Here is a 20,908-nt window from a genome sequence, read left to right as displayed (position 1 = left end):
TGGATTGAGGTGGAACTATCGAGTTACAGGCGCGCTTGGAAGACTTCTGTTTATGGTTTGTTTTTGTCATTGCAAGTAATGCAATGTGACAGTCCATATGTGTCCGTGATATGAATTCATTATTTCCAGTTTTGGGCATCTTCATTCTTGTAAAGTGAAAATCAGAAGTTTTTGGAATTCCTTCATCTTTTCACTGCCACCAAATGGCATGTATAGGTTTCTGTTAATGAAAATAATCCATGTGAATTAAGTAATTGGTGTGAGTAACAAGAATTGAAACTAGATCATGTATTCAAAGCTGTGGGGGAAAACTAACACATTTATTCAGTCAATGTGCATACAAGTGGCTTTTCAGTTCTTCCCGTAACTAAGGATCACGTCCTTACAAGGCTTTGCTGTGCTCTTCAGAACGTTTCCAACTGATTTGTGCAATTTAGCATGACATCTCTATGAACCTTGAAATGAATTACCCTCGTTGTTCTCATTCTTATGTAGTTTCTTATACAGCGCCTTCAGAAAGTATTCACACCCCTTGACTTTTTCCACATTTTGTTGTGTTACAAAGTGGGATTCAAATTGATTTAATTCTTTTCTTTTTTTTTGTCAACAACGTACCCAAAATACTCATGTCAACGTGGAAGACTAATATGTCTTGATTAGATAACTATTCAACCCTTTGAGTCAATACATGTTACAATCAGCTTTGGCAGCGAACACAGCTGATTTTGTTTTTTCTGGGTAATTCCTGAAGAGCTTTGTACACCTGGATTGTACAATATTTGCACAGTATAATTGTTTTAATTCTTCAAGCTCTGTCAAGTTGGTTGTTGATCATTGCTAGGCAACCATTTTCAGGTCTTGCCATAGATTTTCGAGCTGATTTCAGCTGAAACTGTAACTAGGCCACCAAAGGAATATTCAATGTTGTCTTGGTAAGCAACTTCAGTGTATATTTGGCCTTATGTTTTAGGTTATTGTCCTGCTGAAAGGTAAATTCATCTTCCAGTGTCTGATGGAAAGCAGACTCAACCAGGATATCCTCTAGGATTTTGCCTGTGCTTAGCCCTGTTCCGTTTATTTTTTATCCTAAAAAACAGTCCTTAACGATTACAAGCATACCCATAACACGATGCAATTACCACTATGCTTGACAATATGAAGAGTGGTACTCAGTGATGTGTTATTGGATATGCCCCAAACATAACGCTTTGTAATCAGGACATAAAGCTCATTTCTTTTTCAAATTTTTTGCAGTTTTACTTTAGTGCCTTATTGAAATGTTTTGAGATATTTGCTCAAATGGATTTTCAAAAAACAACATATTTCCACTTTGACATTATGGTGTATTGTGTGTCGGTGTAACAGTATAGCTTCCGTCCCTCTCCTCGCCCCTACCTGGGCTCGAACCAGGGACCCTCTGCACACATCGACAACAGCCACCTTCGAAGCATCGTTACCCATCACTCCACAAAAGCCGCGGCCCTTGCTGAGCAACGGGAACCACTACTTCAAGGTCTCAGAGCGAGTGACGTCACCGATTTGAAACGCTATTAGCGCGCACCACCGCTAACTAGCTAGCCATTTCACATCGGTTACATCGGCCAATGCCAACAAATCTCAATCTAATCTCATTTGTAACACACCTTTTTTTTGGGGGGGGGGGGGGTGAGAATACTTTCTAAAGGCATTTTAGCTCCACCATTGTTCATTGTTGAGTTAGCCATCACATTGATTGTGTGTTTTGTTGTGTTGCAGGAGCTGGCCAGCTGTGGATGGAACAGGAAGGAGAAACACCGGCTGGCGCCCAACGTGGTGGCGTTTACACGGAGGTTCAACCAGGTGCGTCCTTCTTCTCATGAAGAAATGTTTCTCTGTTGAATAATCGGTTCACAAATACATTCACATCATAGACCGGAATGTCTAGGTTTATATTATGGCATATAACAGAGTTACTAGGTTTATATCATGGTTTCTTGAGTTGTAGTGCGAGGACCACACACCATGTTGATTTATTATAGCAATATTTGCACTTAATGGTGTTTTTAACTGAGTCCTTCAAAACCCATTTGTTTACATAGTTTTTTTTGTTCTTCCTGCTCATTTCCTGAATTCACCAAATGAAATGTGGTTTTGTCACATGATCTATTTTATAAAAGAATACCATATAAAAGGCAGTTCATTCATACATTTCTGGTGGGTTTTTTTTTCAGAACTTGGTTGCCTGATTTTGTCTTTTTATAAAAACCTGATACTATTTAACCTTGTTCCTCGGGAACTTGTAGAGGAAGAGGAAAATGAGATCTGTTTACTTTTCTATGTCTAGAGAAAACCCCTTTAAGGTGAAATGAATCGCGTAGCAGAGCAGTGGGCCTACGTTTTTCTCATTACTCCCTTGATGACGTATCTCTTCACCTCATCTTCTCCCACCTCCCTAATCCCATGGGCATCACTGGACAAAAAAATGAAACCAGACATCGTCCGGTTTACCCTCATCATCGTTGGTAGAGGCATAATAACCTTAATAGGTGTTTGCTAATGGAATACACTTATTCTGTGACCTGCTCTTCTTTTCACTTCATAAGGCATAATTCAAACCAGACGTGAAAGACCATTAAAATACATAAAATGTTACCACAGACAACAGATCCATATACCAAATTGCCGAGGATACATACACAAAGAAGTCAAGAGACTTGTTTTCGTTGTGGTCCTTTTTTTAAAAAAATTATGAGATTTGAAGTCTTACAATATGTTTTTCTTTTACACTTTTCCGTCACAAAATGGCCCGGCTTCAAAGCTTTGCATTTAAAAGGCTTACCCTGTTACGCTGGCTCTCACCTCTGTTTCTGTGTGTCATTGGCTCCCACTTGGTCCTGTCTGTTGGGCTCATACCCTCTGCAGCTTAGATCTCAAATGATCTCAAACTGGTGACGGCTATGCCATTAAACTACTATCGACCTCACGTGGCTCTCTAACTGGAAACGCAGGGTGGAAATACTATTAGCCGATCTCACGGGCGGTTTGCCAGCTTGTTTCTTTTTCTCCCTTTTTGTCCCCGTCTCACTCCACCCCCCCTTTTGTCCCCGTCTCACTCCACCCCCCTTTTTGTCCCCGTCCCACTCCACCCCCCTTTTGTCTTATCTCCGTCTTTATTGGCAGTCGGAGGGTACAGATATAGAAAGAAATAAAGACATTGATTTCATTTGAAACCCTGGTTTGTAATCTAAAGAAAACCTTTGGTTTGAATGGAATATCTTTTAATGTGAGGACCGAGCGACACTGACGGTGACATTCCTCAGCGACTGCCGATCCAGCTGGACACAGCTCTTCAACAGGGCTGTTCATTATCCCCACGTTGGGGCTCATGGGGACTGTAGGCAGCTCCCTACTCAGTGATCTACTGGAAATAGCCTGGTCCATTCACCACTAAAGGTACAATACATTTGGGATTTTTGTAGAACGTCCATACTTATTTGCGGGAAGTTGGAACTACAAAAAAAAAAGACAATTTTTCCCGTCTTCCCCCGGAAGGCATTGTAGTCCAAGGCAAGACGTGCAATTGCATTAATGCCAAAATACAGTTATTGACAGTCATTTAATTGCTGTAATTGGCCTGTTTAATCTCACACATTTCTAACTTTAATATTCCTTTGTTTTCAGTTGCGTAAGTACACATGTAATTGTCTCAAAGGAGAAGTTATGTTTATTTTCCCAGTCCTCATTTTTTCTAAGTGCAATTTAGAAGCATATACTTGGATTGCTGATATTTAGCCATTTACGTTTATGATCTATTTATAATGGAAGCATTTGTTACCATTTCAGCCAAGTCATAACTAGAAACAGATCGGGACCACTTTGAAATAAATCCTTTCTCCCCCCCCCATTTGTTGCCAAAATGGAAGAGTGCTGAGTTAACATAAATAAATATCCATATTTAGACTTAAATGACTTAAATGACCAGTCTCTTAGCTGGTGGTTGGGTCTGTTTTGTTTTTTTACGACACAATTAGACCAAACATGACTAGCTGGCTCCATGGTTCTGGAAATGGTTCTGCCACACATGTGAAGGAAGGTTGGGTACTTGTTGAAGGGTCACCTGCATACGCCTCCATAGGCCAGAGAGAAAGAGGTCCTCTGAAAGATCCCAATTCCCCCTCCAGCTTCCTTTTTACATCCTTGTCCATCAGAGGACATCTGGGTGACTGTTTCACAAACATGGAGGGTATCTGGGATTCTCTCTTGGATTCCCGTAAACACTTGAGATGTTGACTGTTGCATGACCACTGAAGCATAATCAGCAGAATGGTTCAAACCAATCATGCATTACATTTTTTATATTTTTTATATATAGCGTCATGGAAACGGGAGAAACAGGATGTCAACTTTTTAGTCGTTGATTGGCGAGGAATTCAAAAACCTTTTTTAAACAGTAAGTCCCCCTATTTAGGGGACTTTAAGTAGTTCTGCACCATTTCCCGACCGACATTCTTGTGTACAGTGCGCTCCGTGAACGGCGCAACATCAATTGCTGTGAACTCTGTGAACGCTCTGGTTGTCCCGCTTGTCCCGACACGTTACAGTTTTCTGGCCTATCCAAACAAAGGATCCATTTCCTCTGCCTGTGAACCTCGCAGCTCCGCTTACAATGCGGCATATGAAGTGGGAGGAGCCTAGCGATCGCAGCAAAGCAGCATCATCTTGTTGAAGTTTGCAGATGGATATCAAAATAATTTTGTAGTTTTGAAACAAGACCTCTTGGTCACAGAGGGATGAAGTCACTTGGTGCCTAAAGATGACGTTGTGACGAGTAATAAGCGTTACTTTGCGTTGTTTATGGCCCTCGCGATAATTACTTTTGCGTATGTCTATTTAGGTGGAAATCTACATTTTGGCATTACATTTATGCAGGTTTAAAGGAGGTTTTCCTTTTCGCTGTAGTGTTGCACACAACGGATGTGTTTTGATTACGGCTTGAGAAATGGTAGGTTTGCTATATCCCTCACCCAATGTCCTGAGGGGAAACAAATGCACACTGTTATTTCACAACAGACCGAAGCATATATGTGATGCTATTGGTCCTGGCTATGTTGCTGGACTCGTTTAGTATATGGATTTGTGTTAACGTGTTATTTTTGTATAATATGTATTTTTTTTTTAAAATCTTTCAGATTGATCCCGTGTAGCATTACCATGTGTTGTTGTCTGTTTAATTTTGGTTCCATTCTCCTCTGCGGGTTCATTTCCTGGGAGCGTTTTAGCTGGGATGAAGCCATAGTTTGAAAGGAGACATCGCTCAGAGATGCTCCAAGGAGTGGAGTGATATCAACCATGTTATTGACTTAAATTGTTCTACTGATACATTCCTGGAGGTTTATGTTGACCTAAGGAGTGAATGATTCATTGACACTGTGGGATTACACTGAGCTCCTTTTTTTTTTTTTTTTAAGTGTCTCTTGGCCTCCGCTGAGATAAAAATGCCATGTTGTCATAGCGAGTATTGAATCATCCCTTCCATCACATGATCAACCTCAGAACTGCCTCTGTCTCTCTCTTTATCGCTCTTTATCTCTCGCTCACTCACAACTCTCCACTTCCACTCTAGAACGTGTGGGGGTTCCCTGGCAGGTGGAGAGCTTTGAACCGCAGTAGCCGCCCACAACATTCACGGAAAGAATGATGATACTGTTGGGGGGGGGGAGATACTCTCCAAGTTGCAAATCGGTTTCCGTTCTCTCCTCCACTCCTTCTCAAGGCCCTGTTGCAGAACCATAGCTAATTCCTCATAGGTACCCAGGATACAGGGAGTCCTGGTGCCGTTAGAGCTTAGCGAGGGATTAGACCCCGTCCAACACTCAACGTCTCTGGCGCCTCCTCAAAGGGGCTTTCGGATAAGTGACTCTCGTTAGCTCATGAGCAACGGCCCAATTTGTGTCAAATGGCAACGATGGAAAGCAGCACAGTGGATGATGTAATGAGTCTTTCAATTCAGTGCCCCTCCTGATCCAAGCACATTGCACTAGTATCCATCTTAAGGATTGCCACCAGGCCTAGTTTGAAAGGTGTAACATTCAGATCAGTCACGTCCCCAAGCCAGAGGTTTAGCTCATTGCAGGTTACCCGTTTGAAAAGGGACTTTTAGACTGACCATCACCAGGCCTTCATTGTGGTGCTAATTTAGGTGAATTTTCTCTTTTTACATTTTTTTTTTTTTTTTTTTTTTAAGTGTCCCTTTGACATCAATGCATTGCTGAGTGAACATTTGACCTAAATCGAAGTTAGGATTTACAGCTGAATCAAGGTGAATGAAGACCATTTGAACAGCTTCCCAAATCCCAGACCGTAGGCCATGGAACGGTGCCAGTTAAATGTCTTCACAGCCACCCCGATCAGACTGTTACTTGCTGTGCTTCGAAGGTGGAGCTCAGACATTGCTAGAGTTTTTAAATTTCGAAACATAATATTTTATAACTCGGAACACCATCTGGCCTTTGCCCTGAGCCTGCCTGCGATGTTAAAAGACAAGTTCACTTTTTTTTTAAACCCAATCTGTGTTTTGGGATGTAAAATGGCATGTTATGGAAGTGTTTTTTTGTGAGATTTCACTTTCCCCACCAGCGATAGACTTCCTCATACTCATTCTGCATTTACACACAGAACAAATCATGAAAAAAAGGCTCCAAAAACACAGAAATACGTACTTTTAGATGTTGGACACGTGAAATTGTCATTCCTGAACTTTATCCTCAACGTTACGTTCCAGTTTGTTGGAATTGAGCAGTACTTTTACGTGTGCCTGCTACACAGAGGAGTATTGTTAAGGATCCCCGTTTGCTGTTGCCAAGGCAACAAACTGGATGCAGTCTATCACAGTGCCATCCGTTTTGTCACCAAAGCCCCATATACTACCCACCACTGCGACCTGTGCGCTCTCGTTGGCTGGCCCTCGCTTCATACTCGTCGCCAAACCCACTGGCTCCAGGTCATCTACAAGACCCTGCTAGGTAAAGTCCCCCCTTATCTCAGCTCGCTGGTCACCATAGCAGCACCCAACCTGTAGCACGCAATCCAGCAGGTATATCTCTCTGGTCACCCCCAAAACAAACTCTTCCTTTACGCCCCTCTCCTTCCAGTTCTCTGCTGCCAATGACTGGAACGAACTACAAAAATCTCTGAAACCGGAAACACTTATCTCCCTCACTAGCTTTAAGCACCAACTGTCAGAGCAGCTCACAGATTACTGCACCTGTACATAGCCCATTTATAATTTAGCCCAAACAACTACCTCTTTCCCTACTGTATTTATTTATTTTTCTCCTTTGCACCCCATTATTTCTATCTCTACTTTGCACATTCTTTCACCGCAAATTTTCCATTCCAGTGTTTTACTTTCTCATTTTTACTCTTGAACTTATTTTGCCTTGCTATAACAACGGGGTTGAATACTTATTGACCCATAAAACATTTCAACTTTTCATTTTCAATTAATTTGTAATAAATTCCAACATAATTCCTCTTTTACATTATGGGGTATTGTGTGTAGGCCAGTGACACAACATCTCAATCATTTTATAATTCTGGCTGTAACACCACAAAATGTTGAAAAAATCGAGGGGTGTGAATAGTTTCTGAAGGTGCTGTAACGTAATAACATGAACATAATTTGTTTTCTGGTGAGGCGATATTGATCTCTCCCGGTTTCCGCTGTGACCGTGATGATGTTGGTTTGAGAGGATCCTCAGTGATTTGCTGATGTTATGCGTGTCCCAGGAGAACTACCTCATCTTCAGTTGGAATGGCTAAGACCAAAACATTTCTGAGAGACTAGTTTTATCAATGAACAGTAGATAGTTTAAAATGTTTGTCTTGTCGATTAATAGTTCGAGGTACATTTTTTAAATATTTATTTTTATTTTTACACTGATGCATAGTGGGACTTTACTTTTTATTTTATCAATGAATAGTGGCTAGTTAGTGTTTGTTTTATCAATGCATAGTAGGTAGTTAAAGGGTAAGTGGGTAAACAGACATTGTAGTGAGATTTCTCTTTCCTATTTCACTACGGTTTGAAGTAATCCACTGAACAGTGGGAGTCTCCGGCTGATGCCTGGGCAGTTTTAACATGGCAAAGTATATAGAGTCAGGTTTCCTTCTCTTATACCATAACAAATTGTATATTACTCTATCCCTGCATCTTGATAGGTTGTCCCCAAAGGTACACGATCATGTATCTGCTTCACGTTGTGTTGTGTGGTGTACCCAGCATCGGTCCCACCCATGAGCCGTACCTATAGTAAACATCAGGGTTAAAGGTCACCATGTTTGCAAGCAGACAAACGTTCAATCACGTTTGAGGCTAATTCACCTTCAGACCATGAACTACTTGCACGGATCCCATAACCATTTAAAGATTTAGAGTGAAAACACCCTGTTTCTGGATCCCTATTGTGGAGGTTCTGTTTACTATGATTAGTATCATGGCACATGTTTACAGTGAAGCTTGTTTACTGCCAGATTGAAAAGGTATACAGTACTTACAGTGCATAGGATCCCACAGGGCTCCTATTCAGGGCTATACACAGGCCCTTTCAGGGCTCCTATTCAGGGCTATTGCCTGGCCAATTCCAGGGCTCCTATTCAGGGCTATAGCTTGCCCCATTCCAGGGCTAGTATCTGAGAATTGTAAGTATTGGAGTATTGGAGCTGGAACAAGCCCCTGGGGGACTCGGCAGGAAATATGTCATGATGGTTGTCTGTCAAATGGAGGCTTCCCAAGCTTACAGGTGGAAGTCCCAGGATCTGGCTTAATGGTGTTCACTGTAGGATCTCTGGTTTACCCTGTGGTCTCTGTTTCCTCCGGAGCTGTTACAGTAAATCTGACAGGCCAGAACCAGAAGATTATAGCAGGTTATCTTCCTGTCAAAAAAACCTAAACCTGTCGTAACAGGAAGGAACTGCCCAGTCAGAATCAGACAGCAGTTCCTGTCACGGTGATAGCCAGTTGAGCTGCGTTACAAGCAAAGTTAATTTATATTTTCCAGTGAAAAACTGAAAAGCAGAGCTTTTGCCCCCACATGATAAAGGAATTAGCCTTCGAGCATAATAAAACTGTCAGATGTAGGTGAAAAGGGCAAGTTGTTGTCAAGAACGGTTTGGATTCATCATGCGTCTCTCCTTCTGTTCACATGGGTGAAATAACTCTGTGGGTTCCAGAAAGCCGTCATCTACAGTACGTACACACACACACACACACACACACACACACACACACACACACACACACACACACACACACACACAATACCACTGCAAATGCCCTTTGTTTAAACTCATTTGGGGTTTGTGAGGCTCTGCCAAGCTAAGCCCATGTGGATGGCACACAGTGTTTGCGGCACAATTACAATCAAGGAAACCAAATGGCTTTTAATGGGTTTCCATGTCTAGTGTTATTGTGGGTTTTTGCTTCAGATTTTCTTCCCATTTTTTTTTTTTTTGTGGGTAAATTCAGAAATGAGTTCTCCTTAAGCTAGTGGTTTTTCTCAATTGAATTTCCCTCCAGGCCTCTAAGGAGATTCATGGACCAGACCTTGTAGGGGTTATGGGCTTGATTGAGCGTCCCCTGTGTTGCCTTGCCCATTTCTGACAAGACGTGCACGGACTCCAGCTGCTATTTGCTTTAAATCGCAAAGTTAGAAATGAGTGACCTACTGCTCACTAACCACAGTGTTAAGTGAGTGACTCTCACTCGTGACTCTAATCTGATCACCCACAATGGCTATGGAGAGTTAATAGACTGTTGAACGGCATTTTTTTGTTGTTGTTGCAGTGTACGTCTAATGACTTGGGGGAACAGTGTAGAGGTAGGCCTATTCATTCCTGGTTGGTCCTTGGGGTCTCCCGCTAGACTAACTACTAATTTACCAATCTTAAAAATGGGGATAAATTTGTCTAATTTTCTATAATAATGGTAGGTAGTAATGGTTGTCTCATTTAAAGAATACCATCTGGTTTCATCCTGCTGTCACGAGTCGGTAATGTGAATGCAGACTGATGTCTAGATTGTGTGTGTCTTTTAATACTGTTCTCCATATGTATACTCAGTAATTATGTACTTCTTGTTTGTTTGTTTATTGCAGGTTAGCTTTTGGCTGGTGAGAGAAATTTTGACTGCCCAGACACTGAAGATCCGAGCAGAAATACTGAGCCATTTTGTTAAAATAGCCAAGGTGAGTTCAGACCACTTGGCCACTGAGAATATTGGTTCTAGGACGAATGAGAAAATTAACCACACTGTTAGACTCCAGCAACACAGTCAAACACTCACATCTTCCTCGTATCCTCTGCTTATTGACCAGTGGGAGGGCGGCTCAACAAAACACACAAAACAATAATTGTCACACAAAGTACAGATTTAAGAAAATAATACACTGAATAACAACACAGAAATGTAAACATGAGGAACCTGCCCTACATCCACACTGGTGTGAATATTCCTTCCTTTGTAGCCATTCTAGTCAGCCATTTTTATTGAGGAAACATCCCATTCATCGCCTGCTGTTCCTTAACGCATGGCAAAATGTTGTTGTGCAATCCAGAGGTTCTCCTGGGACCGACAAGACAAACAAACCCTTGGAGTAGTACCTCTAATGACCACTAGGCTTTGAGGTTCACACCAATACTGCTGTCCCTATGGACGCTTGTTCAGTCGGAGCTCCCCTCAGTTCACCATCATTTAATTAATTCATTAAAAGTTGATTTGAGTAGATTACGTACCTCTAATGACCACTAGGCTTTGAGGTTCACACCAATACTGCTGTCCCTATGGACGCTTGTTCAGTCGGAGCTCCCCTCAGTTCACCATCATTTAATTAATTCATTAAAAGTTGATTTGAGTAGATCCCCCACCCCCCACACACACAGTTTATCTATAATACTATACACAGATATATTCAGTTTGATTAGTTCACCGTCAACTGAACATGTAGCAACTAAGTTTTCAAGCATATTGAGGGTAGTTAGTGCTTTAGCTATGTCAACAGTTTACAGCGTATTGAGGGTAGTTGGCAGCGTATTGAGGGTAGTTAGCTAAAGTAAAATGTCAACAGTTTGCAGTGTATTGAGGGTAGTTGGCAGCGTATTGAGGGTAGTTAGCTAAAGTCAAATGTCAACAGTTTGCAGCGTATTGAGGGTAGTTGGCAGCGTATTGAGGGTAGTTGGCAGCGTATTGAGGGTAGTTGGCAGCGTATTGAGGGTAGTTGGCAGCGTATTGAGGGTAGTTGGCAGCGTATTGAGGGTAGTTGGCAGCGTATTGAGGGTAGTTAGCTAAAGTAATATGTCAACAGTTTGCAGTGTATTGAGGGTAGTTGGCAGCGTATTGAGGGTAGTTGGCAGCGTATTGAGGGTAGTTGGCAGCGTATTGAGGGTAGTTGGCAGCGTATTGAGGGTAGTTGGCAGCGTATTGAGGGTAGTTGGCAGCGTATTGAGGGTAGTTGGCAGCGTATTGAGGGTAGTTGGCAGCGTATTGAGGGTAGTTGGCAGCGTATTGAGGGTAGTTGGCAGCGTATTGAGGGTAGTTGGCAGCGTATTGAGGGTCGTTGGCAGCGTATTGAGGGTCGTTGGCAGCGTATTGAGGGTCGTTGGCAGCGTATTGAGGGTCGTTGGCAGCGTATTGAGGGTCGTTGGCAGCGTATTGAGGGTCGTTAGCTAAAGTAAAATGTCAACAGTTTGCAGTGTATTGAGGGTAGTTGGCAGCGTATTGAGGGTAGTTAGCTAAAGTAAAATGTCAACAGTTTGCAGCGTACTGAGGGTAGTTAGCTAAAGTAATATGTCAACAGTTTGCAGTGTATTGAGGGTAGTTAGCTAAAGTAATATGTCAATAGTTTGCAGTGTATTGAGGGTAGTTAGCTAAAGTAAAATGTCAACAGTTTACAGTGTATTGAGGGTAGTTAGCTAAAGTAATATGTCAACAGTTTGCCGTTGCCACCAAACAAAGTGTTATTTTGAAAATCTTAAAGATCGTCTAGGGAGTTATTGACATTACGTGGGACTCTAACCTGCTGTACAGGGTGTCTTCCGTCTATGCTGAGGTCCTATTTATACCAGCAGACCATCCTGGTGTGTTCACCCGTATGGTGGGCCCAAGCACTCTGCTCAAGCCCACGCAACACATGGGACTTAAATGACACGTAGCAGTGTCCTTTCCAAGGAGCCGGTTGAAAAGTGTAGGTATGAAAATAAGCGATATTGCAGATGTTTAAAAAAATTATAATAATATTCAAACAGACTTCTTGAATCTATGGTGCAAAATGTTAAGTATGAGGTTTTTTTAGTTTTCCCAGCTGTATGATTTATGAACGAATAACTCAAGTAATCATTGTGTGTAGTCATCAACACTAAAGCACCGTGGCAGCGATTTGGTGTCGATCTGGCAAAAAATAAAATGTTATGCTCCAGTAGAATAGAGAAGTACCTGCATCAATTGCTGCTTTGAAACGAGGTACTATTCATCTTGCTCAGCACATCTATCAAGATTTTATTACAGCACCATAATTACAGGCCTTTTTAAAAATCTGTCTTAGGTCATTAATGGGTGTGTCGTCCCCCCCCCCCACTTGGTCACATGTACGTGTCATGCGTTGTTATTTCTCTTGCGAACCCATTAAGGTTATCAAATAAAACCCAATTTTAGTGAGGGGAAAAAATATGCAGTGGAGATATGCTGGTGACATATGACATGAACATGGGCTAGCCTTTCACATAGTTTATGCTGGTGACATATGACATGAACATGGGCTAGCCTTTCACATAGTTTATGCTGGTGGCCTATGACATGAACATGGGCTAGCCTTTCACATAGTTTATGCTGGTGGCCTATGACATGAACATGGGCTAGCCTTTCACATAGTTTATGCTGGTGACATATGACATGAACATGGGCTAGCCTTTCACATAGTTTATGCTGGTGACATATGACATGAACATGGGCTAGCCTTTCACATAGTTTATGCTGGTGACATATGACGTGAACATGGGCTAGCCTTTCACATAGTTTATGCTGGTGACATGAACATGGGCTAGCCTTTCACATAGTTTATGCTGGTGACATGAACATGGGCTAGCCTTTCACATAGTTTATGCTGGTGACATGAACATGGGCTAGCCTTTCACATAGTTTATGCTGGTGACATATGACATGAACATGGGCTAGCCTTTCACATAGTTTATGCGGGTGGCCTATGACATGAACATGGGCTAGCCTTTCACATAGTTTATGCTGGTGACATATGACATGAACATGGGCTAGCCTTTCACATAGTTTATGCTGGTGACATATGACGTGAACATGGGCTAGCCTTTCACATAGTTTATGCTGGTGACATGAACATGGGCTAGCCTTTCACATAGTTTATGCTGGTGACATGAACATGGGCTAGCCTTTCACATAGTTTATGCGGGTGGCCTATGACATGAACATGGGCTAGCCTTTCACATAGTTTATGCTGGTGACATATGACATGAACATGGGCTAGCCTTTCACATAGTTTATGCTGGTGACATATGACATGAACATGGGCTAGCCTTTCACATAGTTTATGCTGGTGACATGAACATGGGCTAGCCTTTCACATAGTTTATGCTGGTGATATATGACATGAACATGGGCTAGCCTTTCACATAGTTTATGCTGGTGACATATGACGTGAACATGGGCTAGCCTTTCACATAGTTTATGCTGGTGACATGAACATGGGCTAGCCTTTCACATAGTTTATGCTGGTGACATATGACATGAACATGGGCTAGCCTTTCACATAGTTTATGCTGGTGACATATGACGTGAACATGGGCTAGCCTTTCACATAGTTTATGCTGGTGGTCTATGACATGAACATGGGCTAGCCTTTCACATAGTTTATGCTGGTGATATATGACATGAACATGGGCTAGCCTTTCACATAGTTTATGCTGGTGGCCTATGACATGAACATGGGCTAGCCTTTCACATAGTTTATGCTGGTGACATGAACATGGGCTAGCCTTTCACATAGTTTATGCTGGTGACATATGACATGAACATGGGCTAGCCTTTCACATAGTTTATGCTGGTGGCCTATGACATGAACATGGGCTAGCCTTTCACATAGTTTATGCTGGTGGCCAATGACATGAACATGGGCTAGCCTTTCACATAGTTTATGCTGGTGGTCTATGACATGAACATGGGCTAGCCTTTCACATAGTTTATGCTGGTGGCCTATGACATGAACATGGGCTAGCCTTTCACATAGTTTATGCTGGTGGCCTATGACATGAACATGGGCTAGCCTTTCACATAGTTTATGCTGGTGGCCTATGACATGAACATGGGCTAGCCTTTCACATAGTTTATGCTGGTGGCCTATGACATGAACATGGGCTAGCCTTTCACATAGTTTATGCTGGTGGCCTATGACATGAACATGGGCTAGCCTTTCACATAGTTTATGCTGGTGGCCTATGACATGAACATGGGCTAGCCTTTCACATAGTTTATGCTGGTGGCCTATGACGTGAACATGGGCTAGCCTTTCACATAGTTTATGCTGGTGACATATGACATGAACATGGGCTAGCCTTTCACATAGTTTAGAGCTTTTGAACGGTGAACCAGAACTTTGTCTTAAGTGTTTTCCAGAACTCATAATTCACAAAATACTTAGGTTTTTATTTATCTGAATAATGGTTCACAGTGGAATAATTGAACCCAACATGTTTCTCTTGTTATCTTCTGTGACCACATCTGTAAATCAACTGGAATGCTTTTCTCTGATTTCAAAACCAGACCGCTTGAATGAATCTATAAATATTATCCCCCCTGTACAAGATTTTCACGTTAAGGTTGATCCAGTACACTTATATCCATGTCATGAATTGGATTGGCAATTGTATTTTCTGAATTCATTGTTATAGCTTAACCCCAATGAAGGCAAACCCTCCAGTAACGCATGTGGTGTTCTCTATTTTTGACGGCCCACTGTCAAAGCCAAACAAATCACCCGGCAACGGATTACAGGGATACTTCTGGATTTTATCTACTTCCCCAGAGTTCGATGAATTCGTGGATACGATTGTTATGCCTCTGTGCCCAGTATGAAGGAAGTTATAGGTAGTTTTGCGAGCCAATGCTAACTGTTGTTACCCATAGACTTCCAGTCTTTGCTAGCATGTAGTCATGATCTAAATGAACTCACCTTTTGACAGACTGTTTGTCCACATTAAAATTATTTTCTCACCTTTTTTAAAAAGTGAATTTCAAATGAATCATCACTGTATTGGTTTCCCAGAAACAATTAAACATGACTTATAATGGCCTCTAACAGTGCCCTGCTGGAGTGAGAGCCAGCTTACTTAGTGGGCCTCTAGGACCAGAGTTTTGTTTTGAGAGAAACACTACACAGGATTTATTAAACTGTGTCAGGACCCAAAGTGGGCCTTGGACATGTGAGAGGTGGGTCTTGAGTTATGTGAATACATCTATAATCACACACACTTTCTTGTTTAATTTGGGTCGTTGGAGGACCAATTGGGTCACAGGAGGACGGTCAATTTCTCATTTGGTTTCTGGAGCTGAAAAGGTTTCAGAACCCCTGGTCATGTTAATGCCATTGTATTAGAAGTAATGAAGAAAGCAGACACGCCAATGACAAAAACAATAGGTTCTCTCTCTCTCTGTCCGGCCACAGTCCAATCAGGGAGCTGCAGCAGTGAGAGCACCTCCCAGAGGTCATGGCGTGGGGGTGGAAAGAGCTTAGTGGAACCATGACATCATCATGGACCAGGAAAACCGCAACGGGGATATTGACCATTTGGAAATGGGGAGGATTTTAGAACTACCAAAACTGCCAATCAATTCAGTTGGAAATAGGAGAGAGAATTCATATTTATCTTCTCATTCAGCCAATAGTAGAAAAACGGACTAATTTAAAACTCATGAGGACAGAAGTATTAGGTAAAACATTTTTTAGATGTGGTTGTTGTCTAGTCAACAGTTTATGGGTCAATTTCATGTTACCTTCAGGAGTCTGATTCCAATTTGTTTATTTAATTTAAAATTTAACTAGGCAAGTCAGTTGAGAACAAATTCTTATTTACAATGACGGCCTACCAAAAGGCAAAAGGCCTCCTGCTGGGACGAGGGCCTGGGATTAAAATAAAAATAAAAATATAGGACAAAACACACAACAGTACAAGAGAGACACTACATGAAGAGAGACCTAAGACAACAACATAGCATGGTAGCAAACATAACATGGTAGCAGCACAAAACATTATTGGGCACAGACAACAGCACAAGAAGGTAGACACAACAATAAATCACGTGAAGCAGTCGCAACTGTCAGTAAGTATGTCCATGATTTAGTCTTTGAATGAAGAGATGGAGATAAAACTGTTCAGTTTAAGTGTTTTTTTTTTGCAGCTCGTTCAAGTTGCTAACTGCAGCGAACTGAAAAGAGGAGCAACCCAGGGATGTACTATTTATGGACTTATGATTCACTAGACTTTTTTAAACGAGGGCTGTTTTCAATTCATATGTTGCATTTCAGTGAATTTCAATATAGATTTTTTAGAATGAATTCACCCTAATCCTGATATCCAAAGATGGCTGTCTATATTAGACTAAGAGCTAGCACATGTATATGGAGGCCTGTATGATTCTTTTCACAAAGCCAAGTATTCATTCCTCTGGTTAGGCCATTAGTTCTCTCTCTCTTGTTTTCTCTTTAGATTTAACTTTTCATCAGCACAGTTTCAATCTCTTGGATTATTATTCCAGATGTACCATATAGTGAGGTCTTTTTTTTTCTTATGTTGACTGTATACTTCCAACCGTTTTGGATTTGAAAACTAGCAGTGACCTATGAGGTTAAAGTGCAGACTGTCAGCTTTAATTTGAGGCTATTTTCATCTATACTGAACAAAAAAACATAAAGGCAACAGGCAACAATTTCAAATGTTTTACTGAGTTACAGTTCATATCAGGAAATCAGTCAATTTAAATAAAGAAATTAGGCCCTAATCTTTGGATTTCACGTGAGTGTGCAAGGGCACAGCCATGGGTGGGGCTGGGGAGCCAGACCCTACCCACTGGGGAGCCAGACCCACCCACTGCTGTACTAGGCTCATCAAATCAGAATGAGAATTTCCCTTCAAAATGGCTTCATTACAGACAGAAATACTCCTCAGCACCACCTCAGATGATCCCGCAGGTGAAGAAGCTGGATGTGGAGGTCCTGGGCTGGAGTGGTTATGCGTGGTCTGCAGTTGTGAGCCCAGTTGGACGTACTGCCAAATTCTCTAAAATGATTTTGGAGGCAACTTATGGTAGAGAAAAGAACACTGAATTCTCTGGCAACAGCTCTGGTGGACATTCCTGCTGTCAGCATGCCAATTTCACGCTCTCACAAAACTTGAGACATCTGTGGCATTGCGTTGTGTGACAAAACTGCACATTTTAGTGACCTTTTATTGTTCCCAGCACAAGGTGCACCTGTGTAATGACCATGCTGTTTAATCCGCTTCTTGATATGCCACACCTGCCAGGTGGATGGATTTTCTTGGCAAAGGATAAATGCTCACTAACAGGGATGTAAACAAATTTGTGCACAACATTTTAGAGAAATAAGCTTTTTGTGGAACATTTCTGGGATCTTTTATTTCACCTCATGAAACATGGCACCAACATTTTACATGTTGCGTTTAGATTTTTGTTCAGTATTTTGGGTGAACCGTTTAGAATTTACAGCACTTTTTGTACATAGTCTCCCTATTTTAAGGGAGCAAAAGTATTGGGACAAATTCACTGTATATTAAAGTAGTAGAAAGTGAAGTATTTGGTCCCATATTCATAGAACACAGTGATTACATCAAGCTTTTGACTCTACACCTTTGTTTGATGCATTTGCTGTTTGTTTTGGTTGTGTTTCAGATGAGTTTGTGTATATAATATGCATTGTCCTTTTGCAAACCCCTTAAGGAACTGTCATGCCAAACATATATTTGACGTGATAATGAATGGCAAGGAGATGGCAATATGGCAGAAACAGATCTATCCAGGATAGCGTTATATATATTTACTATCCATTGTTATGTTACTTATTGCATAGGGATTTGCTAATTCTATTGAGGGTATTAAATGTACCGTGCTTTTCCTTTCAGAAACTGTTGGAGCTGAATAACCTCCACTCCATGGTGTCTGTGGTGTCAGCCCTGCAAAGCGCTCCCATCTTCAGGCTGAGCAAGACCTGGGCGGTAAGAGACCCTATGACCTATGATCCAGAACGTTCTTTGTATCTTATCGTGTACTATAACTGAATGGGAATGTAGTAGAGCAATAGTTCTCAACTGGTGTGCCACAAAACTTTCACTCATCTTGGATTTTTTTTTTTTTTTTTGGAACATTCACTTCTAAACGTGACCTGTGGAATGCACCGGGAATCTGACTTGGGAGCCTAGTGGTGGTCAGATCATAAAACATGAAATGTTTACATCTGTGTGGTTGGTTTTTAAAGTCCAGTGTGCTCAGGTTGGTTGCTGCTATATTTGTATCATTTTTAAAGGGGCGTGCATCACGAGCAAAGCTATTTGTATCATTTTTAAAGGGGCGTGCATCACGAGCAAAGCTATTTGTATCATTTTTAAAGGGGCGTGCATCACGAGCAAAGCTATTTGTATCATTTTAAAGGGGCGTGCATCACGAGCAAAGTTATTTGTATCATTTTTAAAGGGGCGTGCATCACGAGCAAAGCTATTTGTATCATTTTAAAGGGGCGTGCATCACGAGCAAAGCTATTTGTATCATTTTAAAGGGGCGTGCATCACGAGCAAAGCTATTTGTATCATTTTAAAGGGCCGTGCATCACGAGCAAAGCTATTTGTATCATTTTAAAGGGGCGTGCATCACGAGCAAAGCTATTTGTATCATTTTAAAGGGGCGTGCATCACGAGCAAAGCTATTTGTATAATTTTACTTTGCCTCAGTCATTTATTTCTTTAATATACAGTGCATTTGGAAAGTATTCTGACCCTTTGACCTTTTCCACATTTGTTACGTTACAGCCTTATTCTAAAATTGATTAGTTATTTTTCCCTCATCAATCTAAACACAATACCCCATAATGACAAAGCAAAAACAGTTTTTTTTTAGACATTTTTGCAACTGTATTAAAAATGTACAAAACTATCACATATTACATAAGTATTCAGACCCTTTACTCGGTACTTTGTTGAAGCACCTTTGGCAGCGATTACAGCCTCGAGACTTCTTGGGTAAGATGCTACAAGCTTGGCACACTTGGTTTTGCAGAGTTTCTCCCATTCTTCTCTGCAGATCCTCTCAAGCTCTGTCAGGTTGGATGGGGAGTGTCGCTGCACAGCTATTTTCAGGTCTCTCCACAGATGTTCGATCGGGTTCAAGTTTGGGCTCTGGCTGGGACACTCAAGGACATTCGGAGACTTGTCCCTAAGCCACTTCTGCGTTGTCTTGGCTGTGTGCTTAGGGTCATTGTCCTGTGGTAAGGTGAACCTTCGCACCATTCTGAAGTCCTGAGCGCTCTGGAGCAGGTTTTTATCAGGGTTCTCTTTGTACTTTGCGTCGTTCATCTTTCCCTCAATCGTGACTAGTCGCCCAGTCCCTGCCCATTTTTGGTGGTGGCGCTTGACATTCAAGCCAAAGAGTTCAGTCTTGGTTTCATCAGACCAGAGAATCTTGTTTCTCATGGTCCTGTCGGTGCCTTTTGGTTAACTCCAAGTGAGTGGGCTGTCAGGTGCCTTTTACTGAAGAGTGGCTTCCGTCTGGCCACTCTACCATAAAGGCCTGATTTGGTGGAGTGCCGCAGAGATGGTTTCCCTTCTGGAAGGTTCTCCCATCTCCACAGAGGAGAGCTCTACAGCTCTGTCAGAGTGACCATCAGGTTCTTGGTCACCTCAATGACCAAGGCCCTTCTCCCCGATTGCTCATTTTGGCCAGCACTAGGAGGAGTCTTAGTGGTTCCAAACTTCTTCCATTTAATAATGGCCACTGTGTTCTTGGGGACCTTCAATGCTGCATACATTTTTTGATTCCCTTCCCCAGATCTGTGCCTTGACAATATCCTGTCTCGGCACTCTGCGGACAATTCCTTCGACCTCGTGGTTTGGTTTTTGCTCTGACACGCACTGTCAACTGTGGGACCTTATATAGACAGGTGTGTGTGCCTTTCCAAATAATGTCCAATCAATAGAATTTACCACAGGTGGACTCCAATCAAGTTGTAGAAATGTCTCAAGAACGATCAATGGAAACAGGATACACCTGAGCTCAATTTAGTCTCATATTTAAATAAGGTATTTCTGTTTTTTTTTTAAATCTGTAATACATTTGCAAATTTTTACCTGTTTTCGCTTTGTCACTATGGGGTATAGATGTCACTATAGGGTATTGTGATGTCACTATGGGGTATTGTGATGTCACTATGGGGTGTTGTGTGTAGATTGCTGAGGATTTATTTTTATTTACTACATTTTAGAATAAAGCTGTAACGTAACAATGTGGAAAAAGTCTAGGGTTCTGAATACTTTCCTAAAAACACTAACATGTAGTGTGTTTGTGTGTGTGTGTGTATGCGTGTGTGTGTGTGTGTGTGATGATGAAGTGCTGGTGTGCGCAGTTTCTAAAGTTTTCCGTTTTGGATTTTAAGTTCCTCAGTTCTCACTAAATGCTCTTAGTCACAACTTCAGCACATATCTAAGTCCCAGAGCTCATTTACTTAACTACAGGGCTCATTTAGTTAACTACAGGGCTCATTTAGTTAACTACACTGGGTGACTGAGGTGGTTATAAACCCTGGTTATTAGATCACATTATTGACATGGCAGCCCATTCGCAGACGCCGCT

At 41.7% G+C, this 20,908-nt stretch overlaps 1 protein-coding gene across 1 annotated transcript in view; it reads left to right on the top strand.

Annotated features, from left to right (window-relative positions):
* Nucleotides 1–20,908, top strand: part of LOC139409832 (ras-specific guanine nucleotide-releasing factor RalGPS1) — a 268,460-nt gene that overhangs the window by 72,564 nt on the left and 174,988 nt on the right. Inside the window, exons 5-7 of the mRNA XM_071155218.1 lie at nt 1,756–1,839; nt 10,134–10,223; nt 18,193–18,285. Coding sequence (XP_071011319.1) covers nt 1,756–1,839; nt 10,134–10,223; nt 18,193–18,285 — 267 coding nt within the window. The remainder of the gene's footprint in view (nt 1–1,755; nt 1,840–10,133; nt 10,224–18,192; nt 18,286–20,908) is intronic.

Source organism: Oncorhynchus clarkii, chromosome 5, assembly GCF_045791955.1.
Source record: "Oncorhynchus clarkii lewisi isolate Uvic-CL-2024 chromosome 5, UVic_Ocla_1.0, whole genome shotgun sequence".
Taxonomy (NCBI): domain Eukaryota; kingdom Metazoa; phylum Chordata; class Actinopteri; order Salmoniformes; family Salmonidae; genus Oncorhynchus; species Oncorhynchus clarkii.
Note: the sequence above shows the minus strand (reverse complement) of the source record. Positions and strands in the feature narration are given on the sequence as shown.